Raw genomic sequence first — 19494 nt, forward strand, 5'->3', positions numbered from 1 at the left:
ATTCTTTGCCTGACCGCTACCTTGTGTTATACTTGTTGGGCATTACTTTCATATGAAGACCTTATCCCATTGAACTAATCAAGTTTATCCCCAAACATCACCCAAAAACTGGGCAAAAAGAGCCCAAACCAAAGTACCCTAGCGGGAGCACCGCGCATGCAACTGCTCACCACATAGCCAACACCGAAGTCCCCAACTGCTAGTATTATTAATGTCATTGACGAGAAAACTCTGTCTGTTAGCACAAAATATCAGCGCTCATGCCAGTGAGCTGCAGAATACAGCTAGCAGGCTTGACAAAGTGGAGGATAGAATCAGTACTGTCAAAAATACAACTTCCTTGGTATAGGCCTGGTTATATTCCTTGGAAAAGCAGCTGCGTGATGTGTCAGAATTCCTTGACGACCTGGAAAACCGAGGCCGGAGGATGAATGTCCAGACTGCTGTTTTGCCAGAAGGAGCTGAGGATAAGCTCCCAGTTAAATTCTTTGTTGTCTGCCTTGAATTCTTAATTTAGAAACGAAACACGGGCACATTAAATTAAAAAGGGCACATCACATCCAGTCTCCGACACACAATAACCCCGGCCCGTAATTATCGATTTTCATAACTTCATGGATAGCCAAAGAGTATTGGAGACAGCTAGACGTAACGGGGCCTTTGCTCCATGGTGAAGCAAAGGTCTCTTTTTTTCAAGATTTCTCGGTGGTGATACATCAGAGACACAAAGGGTTTGACAAAGTTAGAAGGCCATTGGAGTGCAATATGCCCTCTGTATCCTGCAACACTCGGGTGGCATCCAGCAGCTCTGGAAAGATGTTCGACAATCCGGCTAAAACCCTTGGCTTTTGTGAACTCCATGGAAGGGATTTGGAGTAACAGACCACAGTTCACTGTATAATCTGGACTCTATCCCTTGTCATAATAATTCCTTCCTGATTCTATGTTGGTATTTTTCATTCTGACAGGGAAGATTTAGCAAATGAGCACGACAGTGAGTTTTTATCTTTAAGACTGGCAGCGACTTCCATCTGTCTTCAATGAAAATTACTCCTCAGCGCGCCCCTTCTAGTTAAGGAATACACTGTGCTGATTGTATGACGCTAGGGGTGTGTGAATAATACCCTTTTTTCTTTTAATCCGTACGCTTATAATGGAGGTGTCTGTTTAATGGTGTCCTTTGTTCTGATCATGATGAATATGAGTAGTGCCACTGCTGGGAGGTGGGTGGGTGGAGTAAGTCTCAATAGGAAGGGTGAGAACGTAGAACGGGCATTCTGTGCTCATCCTTTTCGTGACATATTTTGTCTCCTCTCTTTTGAGGAGAAAGACTCCTTGGTGTAATTATGGAAGGTTTGTTGGTATAACCCTACAGGGCCTCACACTCGGTGAAGATAACCCCTCAAGAGCTACTGGCTTTGGTTGTTTTATTATTTTGGGGCTAAAGAATTGTTAATCCTATAAGGGTACAGACAAGTCTCATGTCTTCATAATGTGTCACTGGTGCTTCTGGTATGGCTAGAGATGGGGGAAGTATGGTTTGGTGCACACCCAAGCGGGGAAAGAAAATCTGTGGTTGGTGAGTCATTTTCTGTGTCAATATCCTATATTCCCTTTGGCCGAGTAAGCAATGGCAGCAGCTACTGTGAAACCCGGCCCCGAGAATTTACCAGGGGACACATCATCATCCTATCAAAAGAAAAAAGATTCTGTTTTTCCTTAAAAAGGAAACTTGTTTAGATGACAGGGAGCACCAGAAATTGAAGCTGGACTACGTAGGACAGGTGATCATTTTCTCATTCTCAACTAGTAGCCAGAGGGGTTGCAATTTTATTTTATTTTATTTTTTTAAATAAATTTAGAGCGCCCAATTTTTTTTTCTCCAATGAAGGGGCAATTTAGCGTGCCCAATCCACTTACCCTGCACATCTTTAGGTTGTGGAGGTGAAACCCAAGCAGACACAGGGAGAATGTGCAAACACCACACAGACAGTGACCCAGGGCCGGGATTGAACCCGGGTCCTCGGCTCTGTGAAGCAGCAGTGCTAAACACTGCACCACCGTGCCACCCCAGGTTGCAATTTTAGTTAATAAGACAATGCCTTTTAGACTCGAGAACTGTGGGAAGGATGAGGGGGGGGGGGGGAGAGAGTATGTAATTGTTAAGGGGGTGCTGCATGGGGATAATGAATGTCTATGATCCAGAAAACCACTCTCCTGATTTTGTAACTGATCTTTATGGATTTTGCCAAATTAGCTTCAATAAATTCCTTCATTGGTGGGACTTACCTGTCATCTCAATCCTTTGATGGACAAACGTCCCTCACCACGAATCCTCCCATTCTATAGACAAAGGCATTAGCATCGGTATGCAAGGATAGGGGGCACTAGCATGTTTGGAGAACATTATATCGCAAAGATAAACAGTTCATCTTCTTTTCCGCTCCCCACCATGTAATACTAGAATTGATTACTTTTTCATGCCCAAGATATTATTACATTTAGCTCTTCAGCTAGTATTGTAGTCTCCGATCATGCCCCAGTTTTCTTGGAATTTTAATTTTTAAAAATAAATTTAGAGTACCCAAATCTTTTTTTTTTCAAATAAGGGGCAATTTAGCGTGGCCGATCCACCTAGCCTGCACATCTTTCAGTTGTGGGGGTGGGACCCTCGCAGACACGGGGAGAATGTGCAAACTCCACACGGACAGTGATCCGGGACGGGGATCGAACCAAGGTCCACAGTGCTAACCACTGCGCCACCATGTCGCACTTCTTGAAGTAAAATTGGCCGAAAGAGAGAGGGAATATGGTAGGAATCGGAGTCATTTAATGCTGAAAGAGATTAATGCAATCTGAACGGCAGTGGGCACCGTGCTGACTCAATGTGTTGAGGGTATAAAGTTTGCCAAACAAAACCTATATGTTTGGAAATGAACAGAGTCAATATTTGACTTTCCTTACGAAGAAGGTGGTGAACACTAGGCAATTTCCTCTATTAGATTCCAAGGGTAATAGTTTGATTAAGGTAGGGGATATTAATACTGCGTTGAAAAGCTTATATGCCAATTTATATAAAACAGGTCAGTCGGGGGATGCACTTGTACATATTGGAGTGTTTTTTCTCTTCCTTTAAATTCCCAACAATTTCTGAGGCCAAAGGTCAACCCCAAATGCTCCCATTTTAAATATAAATTTAGAGTACTCAGTTCATTTTTTCCAATTAAGTGGCAATTTCGTGGCCAATCCACCTACCCTGCACATCTTTGGGTTGTGGGGGTGAAACCCACGCAAACACGGGGAGAATGTGCAAACTCCATGCGGACAGTGACCCAGAGCCGGGATCGAACCTGGGAATTCGGCGCCATGAAGCAGCAGTGCTAACCACTGCACCACCTTGCTGCCCTAAATGCTCCTATTTCTGAGGGGGAAAGTGGTATTTGCCTCGAAGGATCTTCAGTTTACAAAGGTCTGATGGTTTTGAGAGTGAATTTTATAAAGACTTTAAAGACTTGCTAATAGATCCTCTGATTGGTCTGTATAATCATTCATTTGAAGAAGGCCTGCTGCCTCAGTCACTTCGAGAGGTGAATATCTACTTAATTTTGAAGGAAGGCAAGAACGCTTGTATCCGATAGGCTGATTTCATTCTGGAATGTAGACTTGAAAGTGTTGTCTAAAATACTGACTTTGTATCCAGAAAAAAATCCTCTCCCTGATTATCCGGGGTGATCAAACTGGGTTCCTAAAGTGCTGAAATTCATGTAACAATGTTAGGAGATTAAATATTATCCAGATCTTCAAAAAGATGATAGACAGCTTAGTGATCGCATTAGATGCAGGGAAAGCTTTTGACCAGTGGAGTGGAATTATTTATTCTACATGTTGAATAGGTTTGGTCTGTGAGGGGAGTTTGTGGAGACAAGTGCTTTATAAAAATCCTCTGGCAGCATTTTCTTACTAACAGTTATAGATCTGATCATTTTGGTCTTCAGTAAGTGTCTGGTCAGGGTTGTCCATTCTTCCTGTTATTGTTTGCAGTATCTATTGAACCCCTGGTGGAGGCAATTAGACAGAATCCTTTGGTGTTTAGGTTGTCTAGTGGTGGTGAGCAACCTAATAGCACGTCTGAGTCAAACTTGTCTGTTCCTATAAAATCAAAGGCTCTGACTCTGGGAGGCTTCCCACCCTTGCTATCACTGCCTTTAGATTGTCCCCCTTGGTGTATTCTTATTTGGGTATTTCTATTACCCCTTCATTTCAGCAGTTACATAACGCAAACATTCCCCCCTACTCTTGTCTATAAAGTGGGACCTACATCGTTGGTTCTCCTTACCGATATCGTGGCTGGGTTGGACAGCACTGATTGAGATGACTGTGTTATCTAGGTTGTTATGTCCTTTATGGATGCTATCAATCTTGCTCCCTGTTAAGATCTTAAAGGAAATTAATGGGGTGTTTAACTCCTTCATATGGAATAAAAAGAGGCCTCGCTTAAAATTGACTAAATTGCACCTTCCTAGTTCAAAGGGAGATCTGAGGTCCAAATATTAAGATGCATGAATTAGTCTGTTGTTTCCTCGGGATTTTAGGACTGTGCCGAACAAGTGTGAGAATCCAAATACACATCAACACAGAGCTTGGAGGATGGTCCGTGAGATTGAAGATAGATTTAACTTCTGCTCTCTCTCCCATTCAGAGTAACCCAGATTTCCTACCAGGTCTTACAGACTGTGCTTTTGATATTTGGAAGGATAGGAGACTTATTCGGCTCATGGACATGTTTAGGAGTGCTTCCTTGTTCTCTTTTTGAGTAACTGTGTCAACAACATGATGTCCTGCGATATTCCTTTTTCGGATATCTACAACTTCTATAACTTAGAGCTCTAATTCTAAATAAGACATCTCTGCAACATGATGCTAGTGTTTCCCCAGTAGAAAAAATCTTGTTATCTACGGAACCAAAGCAATTAATTAGCAAGTTTTATGACACATGATGTTCTTGGTCCTGCACAGATGCACGATAGACTCTGCGGTCTTGGGAAAAAGACCTTGCAGTGAAGATTGACGAGGAGACCCGGGGCAAGAACTGGGAGAATGCCAATAGAATCTCAATATGTAATAAAACAAAGGGGACCCAACTTAAAATACTGCTCCGTCTGCGCGTTGCACCTAGCTTAAGACACAGGATAGGCCCTGCTATATCCTCACTGTGTCAAAAATGCAAACTAGTAAGAGAAGGATATATACATTGTGCGGGTTCTCTGTCGGCCGGTGTGGAATCGGGAAACACGATTGGCTGGAAAATCACGCAAGCTGCAAATTGTGGCCGGCGTTGGGCGCCCGGCGGAATGCCATGCTCCGGTGCCTCGGCAGCGGCGTCATAGCGATCTACTCCGTGCATACAGTAAACACCATTAGCATATCATTAACAAGTATGACCCGGCATTCTCTGGGGCTCCCACGATGGCCTGCGTCTAACAGGAGGAATTACCGACTGCCAGTTTCACTTCTGGGTTTAAAGATCAGGAAACAGGTGCCGTGGCTGCTGAGCGAGACAAGAGGTAGAATATGTTCTCAGAGACACGACCATAGGCTTCCAGTCCTGCCGCTGGCTGGTGAGTGGGCCGGGGGGGGGGGGGGGGGAGTGGCAGCATTTGCCAGGGTGTAGCGGGGTGATGGAAGATGACCGGGGATGGGTGACCCCCAGGTCCAGGGCGATGTCGAGGCACAGACCACCATTGCCACGCCTGCAAGGCAGCCATCTTGCTGTGGACCCCACTGAACGCCCACCGTGGCCCATGGTTACGCAGAGTGACACCGGCTGTGGGTGCACCCACCCTCCACCCCATCGCCACCCCACCAACCACCGCAACCCCTTCCTCCACCCAACCAGCCCCCACCCACAACTGGATGTCACTTGTCAGCAGGGCATCACATGGCCCACCCAAGAGCCACGCCCACGGTAACCCTTACAGGAGGGCGCTGGACAGGAGCCGCAGAGCATATCACTGGATGGGTAGCACCAGCCACCAGTACCGCTGCTGGCAGGGCCGGATGCAGGGGCCAGGGGTGCAGTGGGGAGGGCAGAATGCCAGGGGAACGGCTGGGGGTGGATATGGGGAGGGATGGGGAAAAGGCATGTGGGGACAGGGGTTGCAGTGTAGGCCGGGACCACCGTGTAGCCCGTTGGACCTGGTTAGGAAAGGGGTTATGTACAATGCTAACACATCTGCCTTTCACCCCCTACAGATAATGGGACTCTGAATCTAACCAGGAATGGTGGCCATCATCCTAGCCGCTGCAGCCCTGGGGGACACACAAGCAGGAGCTGCTCGGGGAGAAATCTGCAGCAGTAGAGCCTGCCCCAGGGGAACAGGAGCCAGCCGGTGAGGATGGAAAGCCGGCTACCCAACAGGCCAAGGAGGAGATGGGAAGGGGGCACCGCATCAGGCCTCATGTGTACTGGCAGCACTTGCCATCCGTGGACTTGTCGGACCGGGCATGCCGTCGACGTCTGCAGTTGAGCAGGGAGACAGTGCGACATATCTGCCAGTTCATGGCGCACCTGGAGAGTATGGGGGAGGACACCCGCTCCCAGTGGCCATCAAGGTGACGGTCACCCTGAACGTTTATGCCAACGAGGTCTGCGTTGTGGACACCACATCTGCCCTGTTAGAGACCCCGTATGCCCCTTGGCACAATATATCAAATTTAATGTGGACCAAACCCACAAGGATGCCCAGGCAGTGTACCGCCGCCATCATCAGGATGCCAGGTCCATGTGGTGATCATAGAATTTACAGTGCAGAAGGAGGCCATTCGGCCCATCGAGTCTGCACCGGCCCTTGGGAAGAGCACCCTACCTAAGCCCACACCTCCATCCTTTCCACGTAACCCAGTAACCCCACCTAACCTTTGGAGACTATGGGGAAATTTGGCGTGGCCAATCCACCTAACCCGCACATCTTTGAACTGTGGGAGGAAACCGAAGCACCCGGAGGAAACCCACACACACACGGGGAGAACGTGCAGACTCCACACAGACAGTGACCTGGGACCCTGGTGCTGTGAAGCAACTGTCCTAACCACTGTGCTGCCATGCCCCCCTACGATGCAAGTCCCTCTACAAGCACCGGCTCATGACGGCCTGTCTTTACAAACCAAATGGGGTTCTACGCGATGAATGTGCAACACGTCATGCATGTCTGCACCCATTCCCCAGGCAGTGTGCATGATGCCTTCACACCCGATGGTTCCTGGTCACCTGCAAGGCGCACCCCCGGGTGAGTTATCCGGTGCAGGTGTGGCTGATGACACCTATCTAGAGGCTACAGACTGACATGGAGACCCAGTACATGGAGGCCCATGCCACGATCAGGTGCGTAATCGAGCGGTGCATTGACAACCTGAAGACGAGATTCAAGTGCCTGGACCACTCAGAGGCCCCCAGTATAGAGTTAGCAGAGTCTCCCACATCGCGTTGGCCTGCAGCGCCCTCCACAACATTGCACAGGAGAGGGACGACATGCTGGAGGAGGGGAATGAATGGCAGGCCTCATCTGAAGAGAGGGATGCAGAGGGGGGTCAGGATGGACAGGGCATGGGGCCCAAGAAGGCACAGAGGCCGGACAACACATGCGCCAGGGCTGGTGCACATGTAATGTTCTAATTGCCTCCAGGTTCGCTGACTAGCGGGCCAGGCCTACAGCACAAACATCCCAGCCCATCCCTTCCCATAGCCTCCCTTCCTACACCACCAACACCAGCCAACCTGCAACCCCCTCTGTAATTCCTACCTGCCTCACCATGGGGTGTGGGCCCGAGGTTGGCAGTGACAGCATGTCTGGTCCATGGGATGGAGGGTGATGACGACCTGCTCTGCGATGACAAAGTCTGACTCCTGCCCACTGTAGCACTTTCCACCATCCACCTGAGTGATCCCCACATGTGAGCTGGCCATTCCATCACATAGTCCCACAGAACCCTTGGGGTGGCACAGATACGGGATGTGGGGCGGGGATTTGGCGAGGAGAGGGAGGTGCATGGTCCCGGGGCTATGTATACAGTCAGATTGACAGATGTATTATAAATAAATTATGACACCACCACTTGCTGAGCTATTAAGGCAGATGACCAAAAGCTTTGTCAAAAATATTTGAAGGAGCATCTTAAAGAAAGAAAGAGAGGTGAAGGTGCAGAGATGCTTTGGGAGAGAATTCCAGAGCTAGGGAGCGAGGCAGCTGAAGACACTAATGGAGCAATTAAAACAAGAAATGGTTAAGAGGCCCGGATTAGAGGAGCGCAGATATCTTGGGATGATTGTCGGGCAGGAGGAGTTTACCGAGATGAGAGGTGCCAGGCCATGGAAGCAAGGATGAGAGTTTTAAAATCGAGGCATTGTTTAATGGGAGCTAGTATCGGGGTGATCGGTGAATGGGATTTGGTGCAAGTTAGAACACAACTTGAAGGAAAAGAAAGGACCGCACACTGAACCATATCCCTCAACTGTATTATTAATTTCAAAAAACTTCCCACCCATGTTGATCGTTTAATTGCCAAGTTTAGCCTGCTATGCTGACACCCCATTTCTGGTCTCTGAGCAGCTCCAATAACGTAGCATATATTACACACTGAGCTGAGTCCATTCACTTCAATGGCTGGTGATATTTCAGACTGGCTCAGTTGCAGATTTGAGTAGATGGGTATACCCACCCAATATTAGCTGTTGGAGTGAGAGATATTCTGACAAAGTATTGAAGCACTCCAATCTTGTCAAAAGTTCATGGCGATGTCCAGTGGGGTGCTTAATTCCCAAGTATTTTGCTGATCAAGGTGAGGGACGTTATTTTTTATTTCACAAAAGATTTACAACACAGAAACAGGGCCGCTAGGTCCTTTCTGCCCCACATGAGCCTTATACGAATGATCTTCACTGCACTCATCAGCATTTCCTTCTGTTTCTTTCTCCCAGGTCTACTTATCAAGCATCTCCTTAAACGCATCTACATATTCACCCGAAGCATCACTTGTAACAATGAGGCCCATATTCTCACCCTCTCTAAACCTCACAATCAGAAGCTCAGATCTGCGGCATATCACAGGCAGTTTTAATATCATAGATTTATCATAGAATTTACAGTGCTGATGGAGGCCATTTGGCCCATCGAGTCTGCACCAGCTCTTGGAAAGAGCACCCTACGCAAGATCAACACCTCCACCCTATCCCCATAACCCACTAACCCCACCCAACACTAAGGGCAATTTTGGACACTAAGGGCAATTTATCATGGCTAATCCACCTAACCTGCACATCTTTGGACTATGGGAAGAAACCCACGCACACACGGGGAGGATGTGCAGACTCCACACAGACAGTGACCCAAGCATTATTCAAGGTACCTGCTGCTCTACAAGGGCAAAAAATCCTCACCCACCCTGCCAACATATACTCACCTTGTCAAATCCCCAAACCACACAAAATCCAAGAAGAACAGTGACAGGTATAACCTGATTCCAGGTTATTTCTTTCTCCCTCTATCATTTAGCTGACTTATCAAGGTTAGGACATGCATAGCAATCCATTGGAGTCTCCAGAGTGTTCAGTTCCCTTATGACCTACTTCAACCCTTGATGACAAGGAGCATGGAGTCTGCAAGATTGCTTCCTTCAGCTGAGATGGAGAAGTTAGCAGATTTAGGATTGCAGCCTGTGTCTCAACGTTCAGACCCGCTACACTTTGATGGATTTAATAGTCAATGGCACGCGCCAGCGATTGAAATACCTGCTGAAAGCTTCTTTGAATATATCTCCTCCAACGGTATCCAGTACCACATTCACCCCTTTGTCTGCTGTCAGTTTCTTCACCTCCTCCTTCACGCTCTTTGTTGTATAATTGATAGCCACCGCAGCACCTTTCTGCACGGCCAGTTCACACTTCTCATCAGTTCCTGCAGCTGCGATGACCTATAGGAAGTAAGTAGATCCAGTACTCATCGATAAATAAGCACATGCTCAAGCTGGGATTTGCTAAGAAATAAATCATTAAATTTTGTACATTGTAGTCGCTTTTGATAATGGGGAACTGTGGAAAATCAACTTAAATTTACAAGGAACAAGAATTAGACCAAAGCTGAAATGGGGACCCACCGTCCTATTTTGGAGAAGGAAATGTAAATATCATGTCAAATTCCCGGGGCTGGATTCCCCGCTGTCGGGTTTCTCCGTTGCGCCGGCAGCCCGGGGAATTCCTGACAGCGTGGGGCTGCCCACAGTGGGAAACCCCATTGGCCTGCCGGTGGGACAGAGAATCCCGCCCATTATGTACAGAAATATGAATTAAGCAACACAGTTGCTATCTTCAACCCGTTCTCAGAAGCTACAAGAATGGCTGATGGATGTAATGGAACTGTCAAACTAAAAAGGAATACGAACATAAGAACTAGGAGCAGGAGTAGGCCACTCGGCCCCTCGAGCCTGCTCTGCCATTCAATAAGATCAGGGCTGATCTGATTGTACCTCAACTCCATAGATGTGCAGGGTAGGTGGATTTGTCATGATAAATTGCCCCTTTGTTTCCAGGTCAGGTTTGTGGGTTACGTGGAAAGGATGGAGGTGTGGACTTAGGTAAGGTGCTCTTTCCAAGGGCCGGTGCAGACTCGATGGGCCGAATGGCCTCCTTCTGCACTGTAAATTCTATGATTCTATGATCCACATTCCCACCTATTCCCGATAACCTTTCACCCCCAATACTCTGCTTCCACTGCCGTTTTGTGGAAGACTTCCAAAAATTCACGGCCCTCAAGAGAAATAAATCTCCTAATTCTCTGTCTTAAATGGGCAACCCCTTCTTTTTACAACACTGACCCCTCGTTCTAAATTCTCCCACACGAAGAAGCATCATCTCCACATCCACTCTGTCATGGCCCCTCAGGATCTTATATGTTTCAATCAAGTTGCCTCTCACTCTTCCAAACTCCAATGGAAACAAGCCTCGCCAATCTTTTCACTTAATGTAGCCTTCCCATTCCAGATGTCGGTCCAGTGAACCTTCAGAGAAGTGCTTCCAATGCAGTTCCTTCAATAAGGAGACCAATACTGTACACAGTAATCCAGATGTGGTCTTACAAATGCCCTGTACAACTGAAGCATTACCTCCCTACTTTTGTATTCAATTCCCCTGACAATAAATAATAACAATCTATTAGCTTGTCTAATTACTTGCTGTACCTGTATACTGGTCTTTTGTGATTCACGCACAGGACACCCAGATCCTTCAACACCTCAGAATTCTGCCATCTCTCACCATTGAGATAATATGCTTCTTTTCCACTTTTCCTACCAAAATGGACCATTTCACATTTTCCCACATAATACTACATTTGACAAATCTTTTACATAGATTTGGTACACAGAATCCCTACAGTGCAGAAGATGGCCATTCGGCCCATCGAGTTTGCACTCGCCCTCTGAAAGAGCACCCGACCTAGGCCCACTCCCCCGCCCTAACCCCGTAACCCCACCTAACCTTTGGATTCTAAGGGGAAATTTAGCATGGCCAATTCACCTAACCTACACATCTCTGGACTATGGGAGGTAACCAGAGAACCTGGAGAAAACCCAATCAGACAGGGGGCGAATGTGCAAACTCAACACACTCACCCAAGGTCAGAATTGAACCCGGGACCCTAATGTGTAAGGCAGCATTGCTAACCACTGTGCCAGTCTATTAACGACTTTTCCCACTCAATCTATTTATGCCCCTTTGAAGCCTCCTTACGTCCTCTTCACAACTTACTTTCCTATCTATCTATCTTTGTATCATCAGCAAATTTAGAAACCATCCCTTCAATCCCTAATCAAGTCATTTATATAAATTGTAAACAGTTGACGCCCCAGAACTGATCGCTAGGGCATAGACTCCTTATAGCTTGACTACCAGAAAAAGACGAATATGTGCCTACTCTGGTTATGTTAGCTAGCTAATCTTCTATCCATGCCAATATGATCCCCCGCTAGATCATAAGGTTTTATTTTCCGCAATAACCATTGATGAAGCACCTTATCAAATGTCTGTAAATCTAAGTACAGTACAATCACTGGTTCCCCATTGTCCACAGCTTTAGTTGCATCTTCAAAGAACTCCAAAAGATTGGTTAAATTTGATTTCCCTTTCACAAAACCATGCTGACTCTGCCTGATTACACTGAATTTTTACAAGTGACCTGTTTTAAGATCTTCAATAATAGAAACATAGAATCCCCACAGTGCAGAAGGAGGCCATTCGACCAATCGACTCTGCACCAACCCTTTGAAAGATCACGGACTGGATTCTCCACCCCGCCACATTTCTGCCCCGACACGCCGGCGGGATTCTCTATTACGCCGGCCGGTCAATGTGGTTTCCAATTGTGGGGCAGCCCCATGCCGTCATGAACCCCACCCCCTCCCCCCCCCCCCCCCCACCCGGCGCCGGCAAAAAGGAGAATCCCTCTGGCGGAGAATCCCGCCCCACAACTCCAAACCTATTCCTGCAGCCCCACCCGAAGGGGCAATTTAGTATGCCAATCCACCTAACCCGCACATCTTAACAGAAAATAGCTTCTAACATTTTCCTTGAGACAGACATTAAGCTAACTGGCCTGTAGTTTCCTGCTTTCGGTCTGTCTCCCTCCTTGAATAAAGGAGTTATGTTCACAATTTTCCAATCTAATGGAACCTTTCCCGAATCAAGACCATTTTTGAAAATTAAAACCAATGTATCAACGATCGCACCAGCCACTTCTTTTAATGCCTGAAGATGTAATCCATTAGGACCTGGGGACTTATTAGCCCACAGCTCCAACAATTTGTTCAGTACCACTTCCCTGGTGATTGTAATTTTCTGAATTCCGCCCTGTATGCTGAATCACTGTATTAAAGTCCCCTTAGTCCCCGAGGACCATAGGCTGCTCTCCCCTTTGAGAGAAAGCTGACTGGCAATGATTAAACCAGAGGGTCATAGAGTCATAGAACAGAATATAATCACAGAACCCCGACAGTGCAGAAAGAGGCCATTTGACAGATCGAGTCTGCATTGACCCTTCGAAAGGCCACCCTATGAGGCCCAATCTCCCACCTTATTCCTGCAACCCCTCCCTAAATGGCGATTTAGCATGGCCAGTCCACCTAACCTGCACATCTTTGGATTGTGGGAGGAAACCGGAGCACCCGGAGGAAACCCACACAAACATGGGGAGAACGTGCAAACTCCACACAGTTACCCAAGTTCAGAATCATATCTGGGTCCCTGGCGCTGTGAGGCAGCAGTGCTAACCACTGTGCCACGATGCCGCCCAATGTATCTTCATTTAGCAGGACGAAGCTCTTGGGTTTATAGTTTTATAGATAAGATTATTCCACGACACAGCTGTTCGTTACAAACTGGGTCAGAGGAAGGTGGTCAGAGGAAGGTGCTGACTTCTAACGTTGCGTCTCTCGCATCTCACTTCAGTAACAGTGAACCAGTGGCAAACAGGGCACATCTGTTGGAGGAAGCAACATTAAAACATTTTTTTCGTATTTCCAGGCGAGGGGTAAGGTTAAGAAGGCTTCATGGATGACTTCCGGTGGTGGTCATGGTATGAATGGTCGCACACAGGGCAGCTCCTGCTCAAGGGCATAGAAAAGAGCTCCTTTTACCTAAAAACAGGAGAAACTTCAATGGAAAAGGGGGCCATCTTGGATGGGTCTGGTACAGGGTGAAATTAGAGGGGGCAGAGCTGAAAGGGGAGGGTAGCGGACACTAGAGGGGAATGGAGGCGTAAGCCTCCGGTAAGGCCTCTAACATGGAACGTGCGAGGACTCAATGGACCGGTGGAAAGATCTCGGGTCTTTGCGCAGCTCAGGAGTTTGAAGGAGGGAGTGGTCTTACTGCAGGAGACACACCGCATGAGCGACCAGGTCAGGCTGAGAAAGGGATGGTGGGTCCGGTATTTGTCTTGGGGTTTGACTCAAAGTGGCCATCGTGATGAGCAAGAAGACGGGGTTTGTGAGTGCAAAGGAAATGAGGGACCCGGGTGGGCGATATGTGATTCTGAGTGGGAGGGGACGCCAGTGGTGTTGGTGAATGTATATATACCGAATTGGGACAATACAAGGTTTATGAGAGGGTTGCTGCCAGTGATCCCGGATTTGGATACGCACCAGTTGATCGTAGGAGGAGGCTTTAATTGTGTGCTTGAGCCGAGGGTGGACAGGTCGAGCCCCAGGTCAGTTGTGAGGTTGGATACGCTGACTCTGGCAAGGGAGGTCAAAGTGACGGTGAGGAACCTATACCTGGAAGAGAGGTTTGCTAGTATAGAGGATCTGAAGGAGAGGCTGGCTGTATGGGGAGCATGTTGACCGGATCGTTCATGTTTTGCAACTGTTTGGATAAGTTTGGAATAAAATACGTTTAAAAAAAAGAAAGAGATAACCTCAGCGGCTAGGGGAATTGAACCAGCCATATTGGTCTCGCTCCACGTCATGAACCAGCCATCTTGGCCAACTGAGCTAACTGTCCCTGGAAGTAATGTATAAATGAAGTTTGTATCTGACTGGAACATGATTGGGTCAGAAGCACAGTGGTTAGCACTGTTGCTTCACAGCTCCAGGGTCCCAGGTACGAGTCCCCGCTGGGTCACTGTCTGTGCGGAGTCTGCACGTTCTCCCCATGTCGGCGTGGGTTTCCTCCGGGTGCTCCGGTTTCCTCCCACCCACAAGTCCCGAAAGACGTACTGTTAGGTGAATTGGACATTCTGAATTCTCCCTCAGTGTACCCGAACAGGCGTCTGAATGTGGCGACTCAGTAACTTCATTGCAGAGTTAATGAAAGCCTACTTGTGACACTAATAAAGTTTATTGCAAATAAAGATTATTATTATGACCGTCATTCTGCAACTGACCTTGCTGTAACTGACCATTCCCTCAATGATTGCTGAGAATTTGGATCTTGCTACCACATGGGGTAGTGGAGGTTGCTGTAGGGTGCTGAATATTGTTGGGTGGGTCTTAAATGAATTTGTCTGCTCTTAAGTAGATTAACTGTATGTACTTATCAACTACAAGAACCGTGTACATGTATAAAGTAAAGGTTCAAGCTCAGAGCTGTCTCTGTGCTTGCTTATGCACACAGCTCTTTCCAACACTAGAGTGACCCCGAGGTGCAGGTCATATGTTCCTATATCACTGTGTAGGCAGTACCGTACTCAGTCCCATATTAACCCTATCTGTGCCAGACCCTTATACTAAAGCTGCTAACAACATAAATAGATGCATTTAAGCTAAGTACATAAGGGAGAAAGAAACAGAAGGATATGCAGATAGAGTGAAATTAAATAGATTGCAAAGAAGCTTACAATCAATCTAAACACAAGCTGTTTCTCAGCTGTAAATTTCAATGCAAAAATTACAAAGCACTTTATCACATCTCTCAGAAACATTTCAAACGGCTTCACACATGCTTTCTTTGAAACAGGCAAACTTGGCTGATACTTTGTACACAGGAAGTTCCCATCAACACTTCGGGAGGAGAATAAACAGTGGTGTTTGCTGATGGAAGAAGGATGCCCAGGATCTCTGGAGATCCCCTTTGCTCCTCTTCAAACGATGCCACGATATCATTCACCCATACAACCAAACTTCAAACTGCCTTCACCAGTGCAGACCTCCCTTTGTTACTGCACATTCACCCGAGATTGAATGGGCTACTGCAGAGGTCCAATCAAGACCCAGCATCTGACTTCAGAAGTAGAGTGCTACCAACTGCACTAAAATGAAACACAAAACATAATTTCTTGATCAAGCTGTTAAACTGCTTTTTTCTTTTAAATTTAGAGTACCCACTAATTTTTTTCCAATTAAGGGACAATTTAGCGCGGTCAATTCACCTACTCTGCATCTTTGGGTTGTGCGGGTGAGACCTACACAGACATGGAGAAAATGTGCAAACTCCACACGGACAGTGACCCGGGGCTGGGATCAAACCCAGGTCCTCTGTGCCGTGAGGCAGCAGTGCTAACTATTACGCCACCATGCTGCTCCGAAACTGCTTTTTTCTTGAGGGGAGCTCTTTTCAGAGGTGTCTTGCTTATCCTGGAGGCTCATGTCAGGTAGGAGTGTATCAAAGCTCGTTTGTTATCAGTGACCAATACAGTCAGCAAAAACAATGGCCAGCCTGACCCCCATTGAGAAGTCTCCAGGTATTTAAATTGAGGGAGTCTTGCTGTATCATCCGATCTTACCTTATCCAGCATTTTCCTTTGAATCATGGAATTTACAGTGCAGAAGGAGGCCATTCGGCCCATCATAGAACATACCGTGCAGAAGGAGGCCATTCGGCCCATCATAGAACATAGAACATACTGTGCAGAAGGAGGCAATTCGGCCCATCGAGTCTGCACCGACGCACTTAAGCCCTCACTTCCACCCTATCCCTGTAACCCAATAACTCCATCTAATCTTTTTGGTCACTAAGGGCAATTTATCACGGCCAATTCACCTAACCTTGTCTTTGGACTGTGGGAGGAAACCGGAGCACCCGGATGAAATCCACACAGACACAGGGAGAACGTGCAGACTCTGCACAGACAGACCGGGGAATCGAACCTCGGACCCTGGCGCTGTGAAGCCGCAGTGCTCACCACTTGTGCTACTGTGCTGCCCATCAGGTCTGCACCGGCCCTTGGAAAGAGCACCTTACCCAAGCCCACATCTCCACCCTATCCCCGTAACCCAACCCAATCCTTTTGGACACCAAGGGCAATTTATCATGGCCAATCCACCTGACCAGCACATCCTTGGACTGTGGGAGGAAACCGGAGCACCCGGAGGAAACCCACGCAGACAGGTGGAGAACGTGCAGACTCCACACAGTCAGTGGACCAAGCTGGGTTTCGAACCCTGGGACCCTAGAGCTGTGTGCAACTGTGCTGCCCTAGTGTTAGTGGGCTGGATTAAAAGTACCATCCTGCCCCAATGTCACATTATATTTGTTATTTTTTAATCGCTGGAATTTGAACAATATATGTGTGTGGGTCTATGTCAAGCATTCTTTTCTCTGTTAATACTGCCACACAAGAAAATAGCAAATGGAAATCAGATGATTCATAGATAGACACATTAAAAACAAAACTGAGCATCAGACCTTGGCCTTCAGAACATGAGATGCAAAATCCACAGCTGCAAGTCCTGCTGCACCAGCTGCTGCCGTCACCAGAACGGTCTCCCTAAAAAATACCAGCAAAAACAAGTTGGTACAAACTTAATATTATCGCCAGGTCAGTTCTGGAGTGAAAATCAGGAAGCACTATTTCACAAAATATAAACAGTAAGAACTTGTATTTTATAGCATCTTTAACACAGGTAAAACATCCCAACATTTGGGATTAGGGGCTGGTTTAGCACACTGGGCTAAATCGCTGGCTTTTAAAGCAGACCAAGGCAGGCCAGCAGCACGGTTCAATTCCCGTACCGGCCTCCCTGAACAGGCGCCGGAATGTGGCGACTAGGGTCTTTTCACAGTAACTTCATTGAAGCCTACTCGTGACAATAAGTGATTTTCATTTCATTTCAAAATCTAATATTGAGACACGCAAGACTGTGGGCAGCATGGTAGCATAGGTGGGCAGCACGCTAGTATAGGTGGGTAGCACGTTGGCACAGTGGTTAGCACTGTGGTTTCACAGCGCCAGGATCCCAGGTTCGATCCCCTGCTAGGTCACTGTCTGTGCAGAGTCTGCACGTTCTCCCCATGTCTGCTTGGGTTTCCTCTGGGTCCTCCGGTTTCCTCCCACAGTCCAAAGACGTGCAGGTTAGGTGGATTGGCCATGCTAAATTGCCCTTAGTGCCCAAAAAGATTAGGAGGGGTTATTGGGTTAGTAGGATAGCGTGGAAGTGAGGGCTAAACGTGGGTCGGTGCAGACTTGATGGGCCGAATAGCCTCCTTCTGCACTGTACGTTCTATGTTCCAGTGGAATAAAAGCAAATTACTGCGGATGCTGGAATCTGAAACAAAATCAGAAAACACAGGACAATCTCAGCAGGGCTGACAGCATCTGTGGAGAGAGAAAGGAGCTAACCTTTTGTGTCTGGATGACGTTTGTCAAAGCTGGAGAGAGCTGGAAATAGGATCAGATTTATACTATTGTGGGAGTGTGTGGAGCAGTGGGGCTGGATAGGTGCGACAAAAAATACTTGGTCAAACAGGTTGTTTTTGAAGAGAGTGCCCGAACCATAGGAAATGGGAATTTTGACACTCCCTTCCCCAGAAGGCTGACATGCAGGGCCAAGTGTGACACCATGTCATGGAGACGAGATAGCCCTTAGATCAGGGGTGGGCAAACTACGGCCCGCAAAAAAAATAAAATGTTTTTTTTTTTTAATTTTTATATATTTTTTAATAAGGTTAATGGGGGGAGGGGGGTTGCTGTTATAGGGTTACTGGTATAGGGTGGATACGTTGACTTGAGAAGGGTGATCATTGCTCGGCACAACATCGAGGGCCGAAGGGCCTGTTCTGTGCTGTGCTGTTCTATGTTCTATATGAGGCGCCCAGAATCATAACCGGGTGAAGCGCCATTTTTGAAAAGTAGAGAAAAAGAGGGCTAAAGGCAGGATGCTGCCGGGGGAAGCGCTGAGGTATATGCCGCACGCTAATTGGTTACAACCGGGACTATTAATTAATATACTATGCTGCCCTTTAAAATTGTGAAATTCTGAATGTGGCCCTTGCACGGAAAAGTTTGCCCACCCCTGCCCTAGATTTTATCCACCGTCTATGTTTAGTTAGTGATCTCACGCAGACCAGAAAATGAAGGAGCACTCCCAATTTCTGGGCACTTGATCGCCACCCAGCGACACCTACTGGGAACTGCAAGTATGCAGAAGCTTGAGGATAAGACTGGGCTCAGGCTTGGAGGAAGCTCTGAGCTCGCCCCTCGCCCCCCCCCCCCCCAAACAGGCCCAGGTAAATAAACTGTCTCAACACTCCCCCACAAAATAAAAGCTGCTTTGTAAGGTACTGGAGAGGAAATAGCACCCAGTGTTGCAGGAAGGAAAGAGAAGAAAGCTTACATAATTCAAGACTGGACTACAACTATGTGGTGCGACTAGAGAAGCTGTGAATGTCCCCCTGAAAACGGAGAAAGTCAAGGCAAAAGAATTGATAGAAGATTCAAATTATCAGGGGATCTGATACAGTGGATATGGGAAAACTGTTTCCACTGCCAGAAGAGTCAGTAATCAGATGACACAAATTTAAGGTCATTGTCAAAATAACGCATGGAAGATGAAAAGTTTTTTTTATTTTGCTATGAGCTAGAGTGCACTTTGCCTGATAAGGTCATGGAAGCAGATTCAAAAATAACTTTCAAAAAAGGATATATATTAGAACGGAAACATTTATAAGCCTATGAGGAACAATCAGTGTAGGGGTAACATGGAGGCACGGTGGTTAGCACTGCTGCCTCACACGAC

General features: G+C 47.1%; 1 protein-coding gene across 3 annotated transcripts in view; it reads right to left on the minus strand.

The window, feature by feature from the left end:
- Positions 1–19494, minus strand: part of gtpbp3 (GTP binding protein 3, mitochondrial) — a 55062-nt gene that overhangs the window by 12116 nt on the left and 23452 nt on the right. For all 3 annotated transcript variants that reach the window (XM_038795114.1, XM_038795111.1, XM_038795112.1), the window contains exons 7-8: positions 17165–17246; positions 9785–9966 (exon numbers count right to left, since the gene is read on the minus strand). In XM_038795114.1, the coding sequence (XP_038651042.1) occupies positions 9785–9966; positions 17165–17246 (264 nt within the window). The remainder of the gene's footprint in view (positions 1–9784; positions 9967–17164; positions 17247–19494) is intronic.

The sequence above is a fragment of the Scyliorhinus canicula genome, chromosome 4 (assembly GCF_902713615.1).
Source record: "Scyliorhinus canicula chromosome 4, sScyCan1.1, whole genome shotgun sequence".
Taxonomy (NCBI): domain Eukaryota; kingdom Metazoa; phylum Chordata; class Chondrichthyes; order Carcharhiniformes; family Scyliorhinidae; genus Scyliorhinus; species Scyliorhinus canicula.